At 46.7% G+C, this 15,112-nt stretch overlaps 1 protein-coding gene across 4 annotated transcripts in view; it reads right to left on the reverse strand.

Annotated features, from left to right (window-relative positions):
• LOC120915362 (myosin-binding protein C, fast-type-like) overlaps positions 1-15,112 on the reverse strand; it is a 186,188-nt gene that overhangs the window by 31,718 nt on the left and 139,358 nt on the right. For all 4 annotated transcript variants that reach the window (XM_040325789.1, XM_040325788.1, XM_040325791.1 and 1 more), the window contains 2 exons: positions 8,381-8,548; positions 285-373 (listed from right to left, as the gene is read on the reverse strand). In XM_040325789.1, the coding sequence (XP_040181723.1) occupies positions 285-373; positions 8,381-8,548 (257 nt within the window). The remainder of the gene's footprint in view (positions 1-284; positions 374-8,380; positions 8,549-15,112) is intronic.

Consider the following 15,112-nt stretch of genomic DNA (forward strand, 5'->3'; position numbering starts at 1 on the left):
TAGTAGACTCATCAGTTAGGAAAGCTCATACGTTGGGGAGCTGGGGGTCTCTGCTGTCTGAAAAAAGTATAGATTTTGGCCTGATGCTGACTGGAGCGATGGAAGAGGGGGCAGTATGATAGGAATGGGCACATGCACTGAAGAAACCCTCAGAAACCCTCATGTGCCTGTCCACATCTGGCTCAAATGCTGTGTGTCGGTAACATAGTAAAGTCTCTTTTTGACATTTAAATTAAATTGGTTTTAAATAGCTATATACAAACACTTGTACATTTTTATCTTACCTGAAAGGGAATAAGTAGGTTGACTTGCTCTCCTACTCTTTTAATATATGTCTGCCTCAGCTGCCGTGGTAATCTGATTTTGGGTGATTCTGGTAAAGAAAAGAAAAAAGCACAACAATAAATTCCTAGCCCTAAACTACTAAAATAAAAATACTAAAAATTACTAATAAAAATGAATATGAATAAAAATCTGTGTGTTGTTACAGTCTTAACAAGCATCTGAGAAAAGTATGTAGCCTACCAATACCTGGCCTAAATATGCAGAGGTAGCAGGTCCTAACTTAACTCTGACTTCACTGGTTCCATAATTGGTCTAGCTCAGTGACTCAAACTATTCCAATTAAATCTTCTATAGTAGCATGGGGAAAGGGCCTTGGTACTGAGTAGTAGCAGAGAGCTTTGAGTAAAACATACACCTCTACCAAGGGTGTGAATTTATAGGAATCAACTTTCAAGCATTGGTATATAAAGGGGTACTAAAGGTTTGTGTTTAAAAAATAAAATAACAAACATATCATACTTACCTCCACTGTGCAGTTAATTTTTCTCAGAGTGGCCCCGGACATCCCACGGCGGCTCTTGCGGCTCCTCCCCACAAGAGCTAACCCTATCTGGGAAGCTCTTTCACGAGGGGGTTAGCTTACAGAAACGTTCCTGTGTGATACAGTCGGCGGCCATAGCCGCCGAGTGTATGACTCCGCCCCGCCCCTGATACGCCGCGTCATTGGATTTGATTGACAGCAGTGCAAGCCAATGGCTCCGCTGCTATCAGTCTATCCAATGAAGAGCTGAGAAGCGCGGGCAAGGATTGAGCGCGTTCGTCGCTTTTTTTTTACCTTAATGAATTCTATGCAAAAACATGTACCTTTACAACCCCATTAACACCACATCACTTATCTATATTTTCTTCAGATGTGTCTCCCAATTGTTGGAGAAAATGTGAGGGTCCAGGAACCTCAATACATATTATATGGTCTTGTACACATCTCTCCAAATTTTGGCCTCCAATTTTAAACCTCATTACATGAGTTTTGGGATTGAAATTTCCATTATCTCCAGGTATGGCATTGCCTTCCTTGGGAGTTTATTCAATTCCTCCCACATTTAAAACCCTGGTGATACTGTGGCATAATGGGAGAGAGAAAGAGTAAAGCCAACTGTAAACTGTGTTTATGTTCATGCTCCCAGTACTACTTTGCTACAAAACTGAAGCATGTTGTTATGGGGTTTGGTAATCCAGAAAAGCCCGGAGTAAAAGCACAAGGAATAAACGTAGGGCTGGCATGACTGGGGTGGAATCAAGGCAACGGAGGGTTAAGACAGCAGGAGAGCTCTCAGTCTCAGGGGAGTGGCTGGAGGAGCGGTCCGGTGAGGGGGCGGAGCCTTATATATAGGGGGCGGGATCGGCGCCAAAACCACAAGCAGGCAGAGTGAGAAGAGGGAGGCAGGATTTCTCGTTGCTCCCTCACACAGATCAGAAAAATTTATTTCCCCTAAAACGGATGCAGCAATGGATGTGGATTTAATCCTAGCAAGACTCAGAGCAGCAGCAGCTAACAAGGAGGAAGGATGGCTGGAATCTCAGGTGGGGGGCTTATTGATAGACGAGGCGGGGGGGTCCCAGACGGAGTCAGTATTAACCCCACGCGCTCGGCGCTCACGAGCACCGCAGCGCTACTCACCTACCCCAACACCGCGGTCCCGGCGGTCTAATAGCAGCCCACAAAGCCACCCTTCACCCCCTCCAGCCAAGCGAAGCCACGCTGCGGCTGGGGGTGCTGGCACACATAATTTAGGCCCGGGGGGCGGGGCTTCGGAACAAAATGGCGCCCGATCCTCACACACGAGGCATAGCAGCATGGCAGAGGCCTTTCATCCCCTAATTAACAGTACTGCAGCAGGGAGGGGGGGCCGACGATCCAAGCCAAATTCCTCTACAGGGGGGCCTGCCAGGAACACTACAACCAAGTCCAGGACAAGGGTTAGCTCCAAAACAACAGAGACATTGAGAGATGCCGATCGAAGTACCAGCGGGGGAAGCAGCGGAGCAGGGACATCCACGGCCGGGTCGATCGGGAGAGGACGGTCCGCCGGGAGGCTGGGATCTACGGCCTCCAGGCTTGCCACGCCTGGGAGGCAGATTTCGCCAAGGACGCCGGCCTCGGAAGATCGATCGGAGGGGGAAGCTTCAGGATCGGATGATGAGGAGCAGAGGGAGCATTCGTCTACGATGGAGTTGCCAATGTCGGCTGTGAGGGACGGTCCCGGCCAGCCTGGTAAGTCCGCTAATAATTTATCTGGGGATTTTGTTAATGCTTTATGTGCTCTGTTGGGGGGGGGGGGGGGGGGGGGGGTCCTCCTGAAAATGTTGTTAATGTGGGGAGTTCAGTGCGAACGCAAGCCGGGGCCCCCGGGGTGGCGGGATTAGCTCCTGCTGCCCAGGGTTCCCCTGGGGGGATGCAAGAATTATTGTGTGGTTTGGGTGAATTGTTGCATCGATTTGCCGGGAAGGGGGGGGTTGGAGGAACGCTTCCTCAGGCTGCGCCCTGGATTGGGGGGTCAGTGGGCGGGGTTCCCTTTGCGGGGGGGTTACCTTCCACGGTGGGGGGGAATACGGGGTTGGTGCCAGATAGCACTGCAAGTAGTGACACGGGGGTCAGGTCGGATGTGGTACGGATGGACGATGGGTCAAAAGGTGAAGTATATATTTGCTTTGAAGGGCCACTGGGGTCACATCTAAAACAGGAGGTTCGGGAGAAAATCCAAAAAGGTGAGTACGTTGAGATTTTTTCCCTCCTACCGTTAGAAAAGTTTAACTTGGATAGGGTGAAGCCGGATAGTTTCAAAAAGGACGACGAGGAGAAGCGAAGGTACAGGCTGATTCCTCGCACTTTCACTAACTGGTTGCAAGCATTTGTGATTATGGCCAGCGTCATAGGGGAGAAGAGCCCGGAACACTGTTCTGCGCTGTTCTGCTATCTGGACGCGATAGGTGAAGCATATAGGGTATATGGGGGGACAGGATGGTTGAGGTATGACGAACAGTTTCGCCAGCGGCGGGCTGTGCGTCCTTCTATACGTTGGGATCACAAGGATATAAGCCTGTGGATGCGGATAATTTCTGCGCCACGGCCTAATACACCGTTTTTTCAGGGCGGGGCCGGGGGTACTCCCTCCTCCGGATCACCGGCCGGTAAAAAATGGGGGGGGTGCTGGAAGTTTAACGAGGGTTCCTGCAAATATGGAGGAGCCTGTCGCTTTAAACACGAATGCTCCGGATGCGGGGGGGCTCACCCCTTGTCGCGTTGCTTCAAAAAGGGCAAGCGGGGGGGGGATGCTGCTGGAAAGGGGGAGAACGCCAGTGAAGGTGGAAAAGATGGGGCCTTTTCTAGATAGGTACCCAGACAGAGGGGCGGCGCGGCTGCTTGCGGCAGGGTTTTCGGAGGGATTTATCATTCCCTGTTCCTTGTCGAAGGTGCCACCCTTGGCTAGGAACCTGCGGTCTGCCTTAGAAAACCCGGCGGTAGTGTCAGAAAAATTAGCAAAAGAAGTTCAGCTGGGTAGGATGGTGGGGCCATTCACAGAGATGCCGCTGCCTGATTTGGTGGTGTCCCCTCTGGGGGTGGTTCCCAAGAAGGAACCAAACAAGTTTCGCCTCATTCATCACCTGTCCTTCCCAAAGGGGGGGTCGGTGAATGACGCTATAGATCCCGAAGCATGCACGGTATCGTATACGTCGTTTGACGCGGCAGTACGATGGGTGCGGCGGTACGGAAGGGGAGCCCTGATGGCAAAATCGGACATTGAGGCCGCGTTCCGCTTACTGCCAGTTCACCCAGACAGCTTTCGGCTGTTGGGTTGTCGGTGGCGGGATGAGTTCTACGTGGATCGATGTTTGCCAATGGGCTGCTCGATTTCTTGCGCGTTTTTCGAAACGTTTAGCTCTTTCTTGGAATGGGTGGTCAGGGATGTGGCGGACACGGATTCAGTAATCCACTACCTGGATGACTTCCTGTGTGTTGGGCCCCCGTCGTCCAATGTGTGCGCAATATTGTTGGCAACGTTGCAGCACATGGCGGAAAAGTTTGGAGTGCCCTTGGCAGCCGACAAAACGGAGGGTCCAACCACGGCGTTGAGTTTTTTGGGAATCATGATTGATTCCGAGGCTATGGAGTGTAGGCTTCCAATGAACAAGGTGGAGAATCTTCGGATGGAGATTCGGGGGATGCTGGGGCGGGACAAGGTTCAGCTGGTGTCCCTGCAGTCTTTGTTGGGAAAGTTGAATTTCGCCTGCCGCATCATCCCTATGGGGAGGGTTTTTTGCCGACGGCTGTCGGCAGCAACAGCGGGGGTGAAGGCGCCGAAACATTATATCCGTCTAACGGGTGAGCTGAAAGCAGATTTGCACATCTGGGATACGTTTTTGGAAACGTATAATGGAAGGGCGATCTGGATGTCAGGGCCTGTCAGCAACTTTGACCTGGATTTGGTCACGGATGCGGCCGGGTCCACGGGTTATGGGGCCTTTTTTAAGGGGCGGTGGAGCGCTGAGGCATGGCCTAGGTCATGGACAGCAGCGGGTTTTGAGAAGAACCTGGTGCTGCTAGAACTATTCCCGGTGGTGGTGGCAATCGAGTTGTGGGGGGAAGAATGCAAAAATTTGAAGATCAGGCTAAATTGCGATAACATGGGGGTGGTACAAGTCATTAATCGAATCTCCGGTTCATCGGTACCGGTGGTGAGATTACTGCGCCATCTTGTGTTGCGTTGTTTGCAGTGGAACATATTCTTGTATGCTGTACACATCCCGGGGGTGGATAACAAACTCGCTGACGCCTTGTCTCGATTTCAGTGGGACAGGTTCAGGGAGCTGGCGCCAGGGGCGGATGCAGAAGGGGTTCCTTGCCCTGGGTGGATGTGGGGGCTTGCATTGGAGCCGCTGCAGACTGGATCAGGAGGTCGGTGAGTGGGCAGACATGGGCTGCATACTCGAAAGTATGGGAGGAATGGGCCAGTTTCAGACGGCTGGCAGGCGCCGAGCTGGGCGAAGGCGATATGGGCTTGTTAGTGGTGTATTTTGTGGTAAGACATATAGAGAAGGGAGGGTCGGTATCTGCTTTAGAGAAAAAACTAGCAGCTTTAGCGTTTTGGTTCAAATTGGAGGGTAGGACAGACCTCACGAAAACATTTTGGGTAAAACAGACAGTAAAAGGATACAAAAAAGGGCGCCAGTACAAGGACGAGCGGAGGCCAGTGTCATTTTCGATTTTGGGGAGAATTTTTGGGGTTTTAAAGGAAGTTTGTTCGTCCGAATACGAAATGCGTTTGTTTCGGGCGGTTTTTTCGGTGGCATTTTTTGGGGCATTTCGGATAGGGGAGTTGGTTAGTCCCTCAAAACGGGTGGCCGGGGGTTTTTTGGGGGGTGACGTACGGTCACATGAGGATAGGGTGGTTTTTCGGCTGAGACGGTCAAAGACGGATCAGATTGGAAAAGGGAGGGACGTAATTTTGTATGCGATGCCGGGTTCAGAGATGTGTCCGGTAAGGGTGGTAAGGGAATATGCAGAGGGACGCCCTGAGGTTGGTGGCCCGTTTTGGGTACACGTGGATGGGTCTTTTGTTTCAAGATTTCAATTCATTGCAATTTTTAAAAAATGTTTGAAGATGGTGGGGTTAGACGAGCGGCTGTTTGCCTCGCACTCCTTCCGCATCGGGGCGGCAACCGAGGCGGCCCGGTGTGGGTTGGATGAGGCGGCAGTGAAGCGGATTGGGAGATGGGAGTCGAGGAGATTCCGTTCGTATGTTCGCCCTCATTTGTTGATGGATTAATAAATGGGGGGGAAGAAAGTAGTCTACGGGAAAGGCCGGTATCTTTTCTGTGGGGGCAAATTGTTAATAGTCATGATTTATTGTTTGTTTTTTCAGGTGGAAGACAGGCGCGCCTCGTATGGATCATGGGGCATTCTTATGTCTGTAGGGGGGCTAGAAGAGCGGATGCTAGGCCAGGGGGTAGGCAATTGGGAATTTCCAGGCAGGAGGCTACTATTCGTTGGTTGGGGATCCCTGGGATGGGTTGGGGCAGGGTGCTGTCGGAAGTACAGCGCTATGCTCGGCTCGACCGACCCCCAGATGTGTTGATGTTACACGTCGGGGGGAATGACCTGGGGATCCGGCCTATAGGGGATTTGATGACGGCAGTTAAGGCGGACGTCTTGACGATGCGGGCATCTTTCCCCAACATGTTGATCATCTGGTCAGACATTGTCGCGCGAAGTACATGGCGCATGGCAAGGTCGGTGGATCGGGTCAATAAGGGAAGGGTGAAAGTAAACAAGGTACTAGGGAGGTTTGTGGCTAAACACGGGGGTTTAGGGGTGAGACACAGGGAGTTGGAGGTTAATGTGGGTTTGTATCTGCTCAAGGATGGTGTTCATCTGACGGATGTGGGTACAGACTTGTGGATGATGGGGATACAGGAAGGGGTTCAGAGAGCCCTGCGGGTGTGGGGGGGCCCATAAGGAAAAGGGGGGTTTTCCTTCCGGGCTGTGGCGGTGTCCTTGGTCCTTGACGGTGACAGTGAAATGATGGAATGGAAATGGTTGGGGGGCTCATCGATGGGATGGCCCCCTATGGTGGTTATTGCAGTGGAACGGTGTCTGCTGCAATACGGTTACGGTGCACTGCGGGTTAAAAAGGGGTCTCAGAGCTGGGTCGGCTGGAGGCCTGGGTTATGGTAATTGGTACCGCAGTGTAAAAAAGGTTAATGGGGGTAGTTACTGTCAAGGATCAGTTGGGATTGGGTTAAAATATTAAAAGTGTTAATAATTTGGTTAAATATTGATTTGGTTACAAAATAAAAATGGCTGTTGTGGCCAATTTTCTCCAATTCACTGTGTCGGTCTCATTACTGGGGTAAAACTGGTTACGGGAAAGTGGGGGGTAATAAGGGGAAGTATTTAATGGAGGGAGGGGGTGCATAGAGAGTGGCACATTGGAAACTACACTAGTCAAGAAAAGCCCGGAGTAAAAGCACAAGGAATAAACGTAGGGCTGGCATGACTGGGGTGGAATCAGGGCAACGGAGGGTTAAGACAGCAGGAGAGCTCTCAGTCTCAGGGGAGTGGCTGGAGGAGCGGTCCGGTGAGGGGGCGGAGCCTTATATATAGGGGGCGGGATCGGCGCCAAAACCACAAGCAGGCAGAGTGAGAAGAGGGAGGCAGGATTTCCCACCCACCCTCCCTTGTTTGTTTTCTTTTTGTTGTGTGGTGCGTTTGTTTTCTTTTCTTGCAGGTATAAGGACGGGTTGTCACGACAGCGGAGGCGGTGTCCTTGGTCCTTGACGGTGACAGTGAAATGATGGAATGGAAATGGTTGGGTTATGGTAATTGGTACCGCAGTGTAAAAAAGGTTAATGGGGGTAGTTACTGTCAAGGATCAGTTGGGATTGGGTTAAAATATTAAAAGTGTTAATAATTTGGTTAAATATTGATTTGGTTACAAAATAAAAATGGCTGTTGTGGCCAATTTTCTCCAATTCACTGTGTCGGTCTCATTACTGGGGTAAAACTGGTTACGGGAAAGTGGGGGGTAATAAGGGGAAGTATTTAATGGAGGGAGGGGGTGCATAGAGAGTGGCACATTGGAAACTACACTAGTCATGTGTTAGATAACAGTTTTTTGGTTGCCAGTGTCCATTGTTCCTGTAGAGGACAGTATAACCCAAACAGTCCAAGAGGTTTCTATTAAAGGCCATTGAAAAAAGCAAAAATGTTTTGTGCAGATAGTCGTATCTTATGAAACCTTTTTATATCTCTCATAGACTCATGTGAGTCCTCTCTCATAGACCACCATGTTCCAATCATTTTGCATTAGGAAGTGATAGAATAATACTCTACTTTTAACAGCAATGTTAACCATCAAGATTTTGTGGCAATTAAGTGTAGAGCTAGGAACTTCTTCCCAGATATCTTACCTTTACAATCACAGAGAGTTATAAGATACTATTATCTGCTAATTTTTTAATTATCAAACAAGGGTGTTCAAACGCTTGAATTTGAATTGTTAGGCTCACGGTTTATGATAAAAAAGCAACTTACGCACAATCTCCCGAATTGTAACTGGCTGTCCCAGAATGACTGGCTCACTTTTACCGGCAATATTCACAGCACGCACCCGGAAGAAAAGTTTTTCTCCTGTTGGTAGACCCTTTGCTGTATATCCACATCTTTCTACCAGCTCCACGTTGGTCGAAACCCATTCATCAGCTAAAATATATTAAAGTGGTGTACAATAGAAAAAAATAAAACATACATAAAGTTTAAAACTAAAGCTATATTTAAAAAAATAACCTGTTATGGCATCTTAATTTTATAAATGTTGTTTTATAAAATAAAAAAATACAAATAAAATCTAGAACTGGTAATGGAGCCCAGACACCCATGGGGGCCTTTACTGTTGGTACACATATTTATGTATCTATGCAGATATGTTGTGTAGTAAAGTGATCTGACTTGACTTCGGGCTTGCAGCTACTGACACCTCCCAGACAGCTTACACAGGTATATGGATTGGTATCCCCATATGTAAAGGATTCATGTAGAGGTTTAGAGAATACATGATAAAGAAAACTGTATAGTAAAAAGTGCAGAGGCATTTTTTTTGTTCAGGTTAAAAAGCTTTATATAGGAGAGCCACACCACTAGTCAGTTACCAAAACGATGATTTGGTTTCACACAGACTGTAAACTTTTCTTTTTTTAGCATTTTAAAAAGGTGCCCATAAAGCTAGGGTTGTGTTAGGACCTGGATCTGAACCCAGGACCTCTTCTGTGTCTAGCAGTAATTCTTCTTGCTGAGCCACCTGCAATTCTGTATAGCTCCCTGTCTGATTTCTTAAGACAACATTGCCTTGTTTCTTGTTTCTTGTTTGTCTTGAAATTTGAACCCTTTGCTCCTCCCATGACCTTTCTAATAAAGCTTTGCCTTTACACTTCCTATTTGCCAGATTAGTGTTCTTTCTCCAGCCAATATATTGGCTTGTCACTCTTTCTGCTGTCCTTATCTTTGCCACCACTTGTTGCCAACCTTTGGCTTGTTCCTTGACTATGCTTCTGCTTGATCCCAGCCTGTAACCACTTGTTACTGACCTTTGGCTTGTTTACAGATTACACTTCTGCTTGATCCCTACCTGCTGTATCTGCTACTGCATCCCAGCTTGCTCACCACCTCGTGGGGCGATCCTGAGGACCACAACCTAACACTTAGGCCCCATACTCACGACCAAACATGTTTGCTGAAACTGGCCCGCGGACCAGTTTCAGCATACATGTTTGGTCGTGTGTAGTTACGAGCGTACAGAATTTCACCGTACATTTGCCCGCCGGGCCGTTTTTCAGCAGACATTTATTTCCAAACTTGTTTTAAAACCGTCCGCTCAAATCCTGTCCGAACGTACATGTTTGGTGGTGAGTACACAAAACCAACGTACAAAAACCCCGCGCATGCTCAGACTAAATGAGGCCACGGGAGCGCTCGTTCAGGTAAAACTCACGTTTCTTTGGGATATGGCACATTCGTCAATAGAAAGATTAATTCTAGCAATAGAACACTGAAGCAAAACACACAATAACCAATGCTTGATGCCGTCGTTTTCTTCATTCTTCTCTTGCTATAACTAATCAGTTATTTAGCTCATGTTATTTCAACTGAGTTGTTCCATACTCAAAAGTGACATTTGTTAGCTGTGATGTAGTAAGATTTTTGCAAACTTTTATTGGCCCGACGTATCATATTTTTAGTGGTCCTCCACATTTCAATTTTTTTGCTTTTAATGTTTAATGGTTATCTTTCCCACTTTCTTTAGGTGTTTATAGTTATGTCACCATTTAGAATATTTTAATAGGAAATAGTTTTGATTTAGCTTTTGTTTGTATATTTAACATGATTTTGTTGAAGGTTGTTTAAATTGTCTACCATGTTGGCACACCAAATGACCCCCCCCCCCCCCCACATGAGTTAGTGAATATTTTAGATTAATCATTTTATTTATTTGTAATGTTTGATGCCTAAAATAATACCCACAGTATTACAAACAATAGGCACGTTTTTCAAATCAACAAAAAGGCTTTTATTTGAGCAAATTATAAAAAGGATCAAAAACAGAATGGCAGCACTTGAACAGCTAGCAACATACATGCAAACTTGCATTTCAAACATGGTGAAGGATAAACTAGCCAACCTCAGGAAGCACACAAAATAAAATCTGAAGCAGCAGCACATAACCAAAGCAACCCAAGCTGTGGTAGTCCAAACAAGATGCCATTTGTGGGGGATCAAATGGAAGGCAGGGCATCAACGTCTCCTCTTCCTTGCAACCTTCCTTCCAGGCTGCCTTCCAGCGGGTCTTCCCTGGGCCCTTGCAGGTGGGGATGATGTGGCAGCAGGAGAATGGTGTTCAGCAAGCCGGGCCGGGTCACATAGCCCAGTGTCTGGGGTCAGCAGCTCCCTCTGCATCCACCAAAGGGCCTGGTTGATCACGCCCTTTGCCAGTTGCCTCTGCTCCTCCGTGCCTTGATTCAGGTCATGTGCCACGGAGGCACTGTAGGCCTCAGTGGGGTTGAGGGGGGCCCTCATGATGGCACTCGCCTCCTGAATCATTTTCAGGCTGGCTTCCTCCACTGCCCCCAATTTCTTCTTACGGCCTGGTGGCCTAATATAAAGTGGAGGAGCCTGGCTGGTGGTGGTTGTCCTGGGGAGCTGCTGAACGCCACTGGGCCCGGCCTCCTCCTGGCTGCCACTGACCCCTTCGGCCTGGCTGTCAGTGAGGAGAGGATCTGCCACCTCCTGGCTGGTCTCTTCTTCCTGTGTAAAAAAAAGGGACATGTTGTAATATATTTAGGAATATACTCACTCACATTTTCATGCTTGAATCTTATTTATTGCCTTGAATTTAAACTTGAAAACAGACTCACCCTCTGACCCCTGCAGTTGTCATCCCTGACACCTATTTGTTTGCCCACGATTTTAGATTTTTACTTCCCAGCTTGTATTTTATTAACCAATATCAAGTCAAGAATCAAACAATAATTAATATTATTACATAAATAGTTATGAAACTACTATACCTCATCATCGTAGAGGCGCAGATCTGCCTCTCTGTCAGCCAGGCCCTCTTCATCCGACTCTGCAGGGCTGTGGTGATCTGGGGAAGTCCCGCTGGGAGGTAGCGTGGAGGAAAGGTTGGGATTCAGACTCGACATTGATGGCCTGCCTTCCAGTTGATCCCGCAAAAATGACATCTGGTTGTAATACCACAGCTTGGGTTCCTTTGGTGGTCTTGCTGCTGCTCCAGATCTTAGCTGCTTTTGGTGAGCTTTGTACGCTCTCCTATATGTGCCCCTGAGGTTGGCAAGTTTATCCTTCACCATGTTGGCACTGCATTCTGGCACCCATGTCCTCATGTATGCTGCTAGCTGTTCAAGTGCTGCCGCTCGTACGTCCTTATTGTGGTAATGGTCCTGCTTTGAATCCCACAGGATGGGCATTTCCCGAAATTTATCCAGCAAATGCTGGATAATGTCTTGGCTCTGCAGGAGATCCATTGTGAATTTATTTTTTTATTTTTTTTATTCTAGATAGAAAAAATGAAAAGAAACCAAAAACACAATTAAAAAAAGCCTCAGCATTTACATTGATAGAATATGTTGTTAAAAAAGTAGTACCTATATAGAAATACAAACACAGTGTCTCTTGTTTTGAAAATGCTGGCCAGCTCTGCCCCATTGGTTGGTTTTAGCTAACATTTTTTTTTAACATGCCGCCCCTTTGGTTACATTGCAGGAAATAATATAAATCTACAACCATACACAATTCTTACAAATGACAGCATTCATCAAGGCACTATTGCATGTGTAGATATCCTGCCCCTCAGCATTGATTACATGAAAGAAACTTCCTAATGACCTCTGTCCAACCAACACAGAACAATACTTGGCCTGATCTGAATACACCCTACATAATTACTAATGAGTCACAGCATTTTTGATCTCTCTATTTTGTGATGTCTACAAAAGCATTTGGGTATGAAAATCACATTCTGGTATCCAAGAGACATAATAGCTTAATAAAACTGTGCAACCAACAGACCAAACCCCCATCCCATTGCTCTACATTTTAGAGCCCGCTGCTGATCCCATGTTTAAATTTCTTACCTGCCTCTCTCACAATCCTCGTTTCTTCCGCTCGCTGAATTAACACGTAACCTACGTAATCACGTCAAGCGCCTTTTATCCACTCCGCGTATGTATGAAACGCCGCCCTCGTCACCTTTGCCATGCCCCTAATCAATTGAAAAAGTAAATATGGCGTTAACTGTGTAGGTTCTGGAATCGCGCGAATATTCTCCGCGTAACCTACGTCAATACGTTGTTGGCATTCGCGACACTCCGCATATGCAATAATCCCCGCCCTCATCTCCGCCCCTGACGGGACATTTCCTCGTTTCCACGCCCCTAATCTCTGTGGGAAGGAAAGATGGCGATGTCACACGAGCGGGCACGGAGCTCTCATGGCGCAAGTGAAGGGACAGAGGCTGGACCGTCCCGATCCAGGCCTAAAAGATATAAAGCCACTAATATGGCGTTCGAAGAAATGGTGGAGTTGGTTTACATCATGAGGAGGAAGGATTATGATGGTGAATGTGGGCCCTACAAAACACCGAACCGTAGGAAGTCACACATAATGGACAAGGTGGCAAGGAGAATGAGGAGAATGTTTGGTGTCACCAGGTCAAAGGAGCAACTACGGAAGCGTTGGTCCGATTTAAAATTGAGGGAGCCACATCACATGAAGAAGATCCTCAAAATTCTGCGTAAAAGTAAGTCCATATTATTTAAGGGGGGGGGGGAATGTCTGCAATAATGTGTTGACATGTATTTTTTCACATCTGCCTCCTTGGCCTGCTTTTACTTTTGAACACGTGTAGATACTGTATTGTGTTTATGTCAAATAACAACCTTAAACAAATTTTGTGAAATAGTAAACACGCGTAATATGACATTGTTTAGCAAAAATGTGACGTTACTCCAGGAACAACACACCTGGACATGGCTGACTGGCCCCAAACTTGGTTTTCCAACATTGTTGAATAGCAAAATCACAGAAATTAAATTGAGTGAATGTGACAGGCAAACAAGATTCATTCTCCAAAATGCAAATAAAGCTGATGTTTTAACATCTTGAAATGCAAAGCACCTGTGTCTCAAAAATCAAAGTATATTTATTTGGAGGGTCGACGAGAATTAATGTTTTGGGGGGACATCCATTTGTGTCACTTCTTTGCAAAAAAGGGGCAGGATCAGAGCTTGGCCTAGAACTACGCCAAAAATGGAGGATTGCTGAAAGAATAAACAACCAAAAATCATCATAAATGTATCGTCTATGCAATGTGTGCGATTTATGATATCCAATATCAGTGTGCTGATGAGTATACCTTTTGTTTTTTATTATTTCTTATAGGGGAAAGAAGACGCCAGCAATTGGAGGAGGCAGAGAGGGCCAGACACCCGGAAAATCAAACACCTCCACATGTTGAGCAGGAGGAGGCTGGGGAAGGAAGAGAGGAGGATGTGGAAGGAGAAGAGGATGTGGAAGGAGAAGAGGATGTGGAAGGAGAAGAGGATGTGGAAGGAGAAGAGGATGTAGAAGGAGAAGAGGATGTGGAAGGAGAAGAGGAAGGAAGAAAGGAGGAAGGAAGAGAGGAGGAAGAAGTTATTTTGGACTTAGAATTTATATCAGATGAAGGGCAAGTGGCGGAAGAACAATTTGGCAAATTGCAAGAAGGTGGATTGATGGATGAAGGAGGAGTCGAAGATGATGGGGAGGTGGTGGAAGAAGGAGGAGTGATAGAAGATGATGGGGAGGTGGTGGAAGAAGGAGGAGTGATAGAAGATGAAGAAATTGGGGATGTGGAAATTATCAGGCCATCAGGTCAGTGTCACCCCTATATTAATAGGGCCAAACATATGCAGATAGGCTGGAAATTATTTACATATTTTGAATGCCAATTTGTTTCTTTTTAGGGGATCAAGATGGAGTAGCACATTTTTCACGTGCAAGTGCTTCTATCATTATACAGCAACTAATGGAGTGCAGCACGGAAATGGACATTATGCAGGAAAGGATGCTAGTCATGGAGCAGAATGTGCGAAATGTCATTTCAGAGTGTAGCACGGAAATGGAGAACATGCGACAAAGGATGCTAGTCATCAACCAAAATTACAAAAATATCATGGACATGATGGGCCGTGTCAAAGACTGAACCACAGAAGCCCATCCCCCGCCCATCCCCCGCCCACAAAACCCTTTTTAATTTTTGTACTTTATAATACGCCAAAATTTCTAAATGCACACACAGTGTGCCAATATGTGCTAGCTGCCATCACAGACTATCTATTGTCTGTGCTTTGTGGGTACAAACCCCTCCTCGATCCTCAAGTAGTTGAGAGGAAGGGTTTGCTCCCACAAAACACAGACATTGATCACCCATGATGTCAGATAGCACATGTGGCCATTTGTCTGTTTAACCAATGACATTTGGCGAGTTTTCACTGAATGTGTGCATTTAGAAATTTTGGCGTGTTCCAGTGTGAAAGCACACCATCCATATGACTGACTGCTGTTCATTTTTTAAATTTTTGTTTGGTGTTGATCTTTTTTGGTTTGTAAATGTTTCCATTTTCAGATCACAAAACGAACAATAAATCTCACCTAAAGAAAGAAGTTAACTAATTTTTGTAAAAAAAAAAAAATGTTTTGTGTTGTGTTAAAATC

This window comes from Rana temporaria, chromosome 10 (genome assembly GCF_905171775.1).
Source record: "Rana temporaria chromosome 10, aRanTem1.1, whole genome shotgun sequence".
In the NCBI taxonomy this organism is placed as follows: Eukaryota; Metazoa; Chordata; class Amphibia; order Anura; family Ranidae; genus Rana; species Rana temporaria.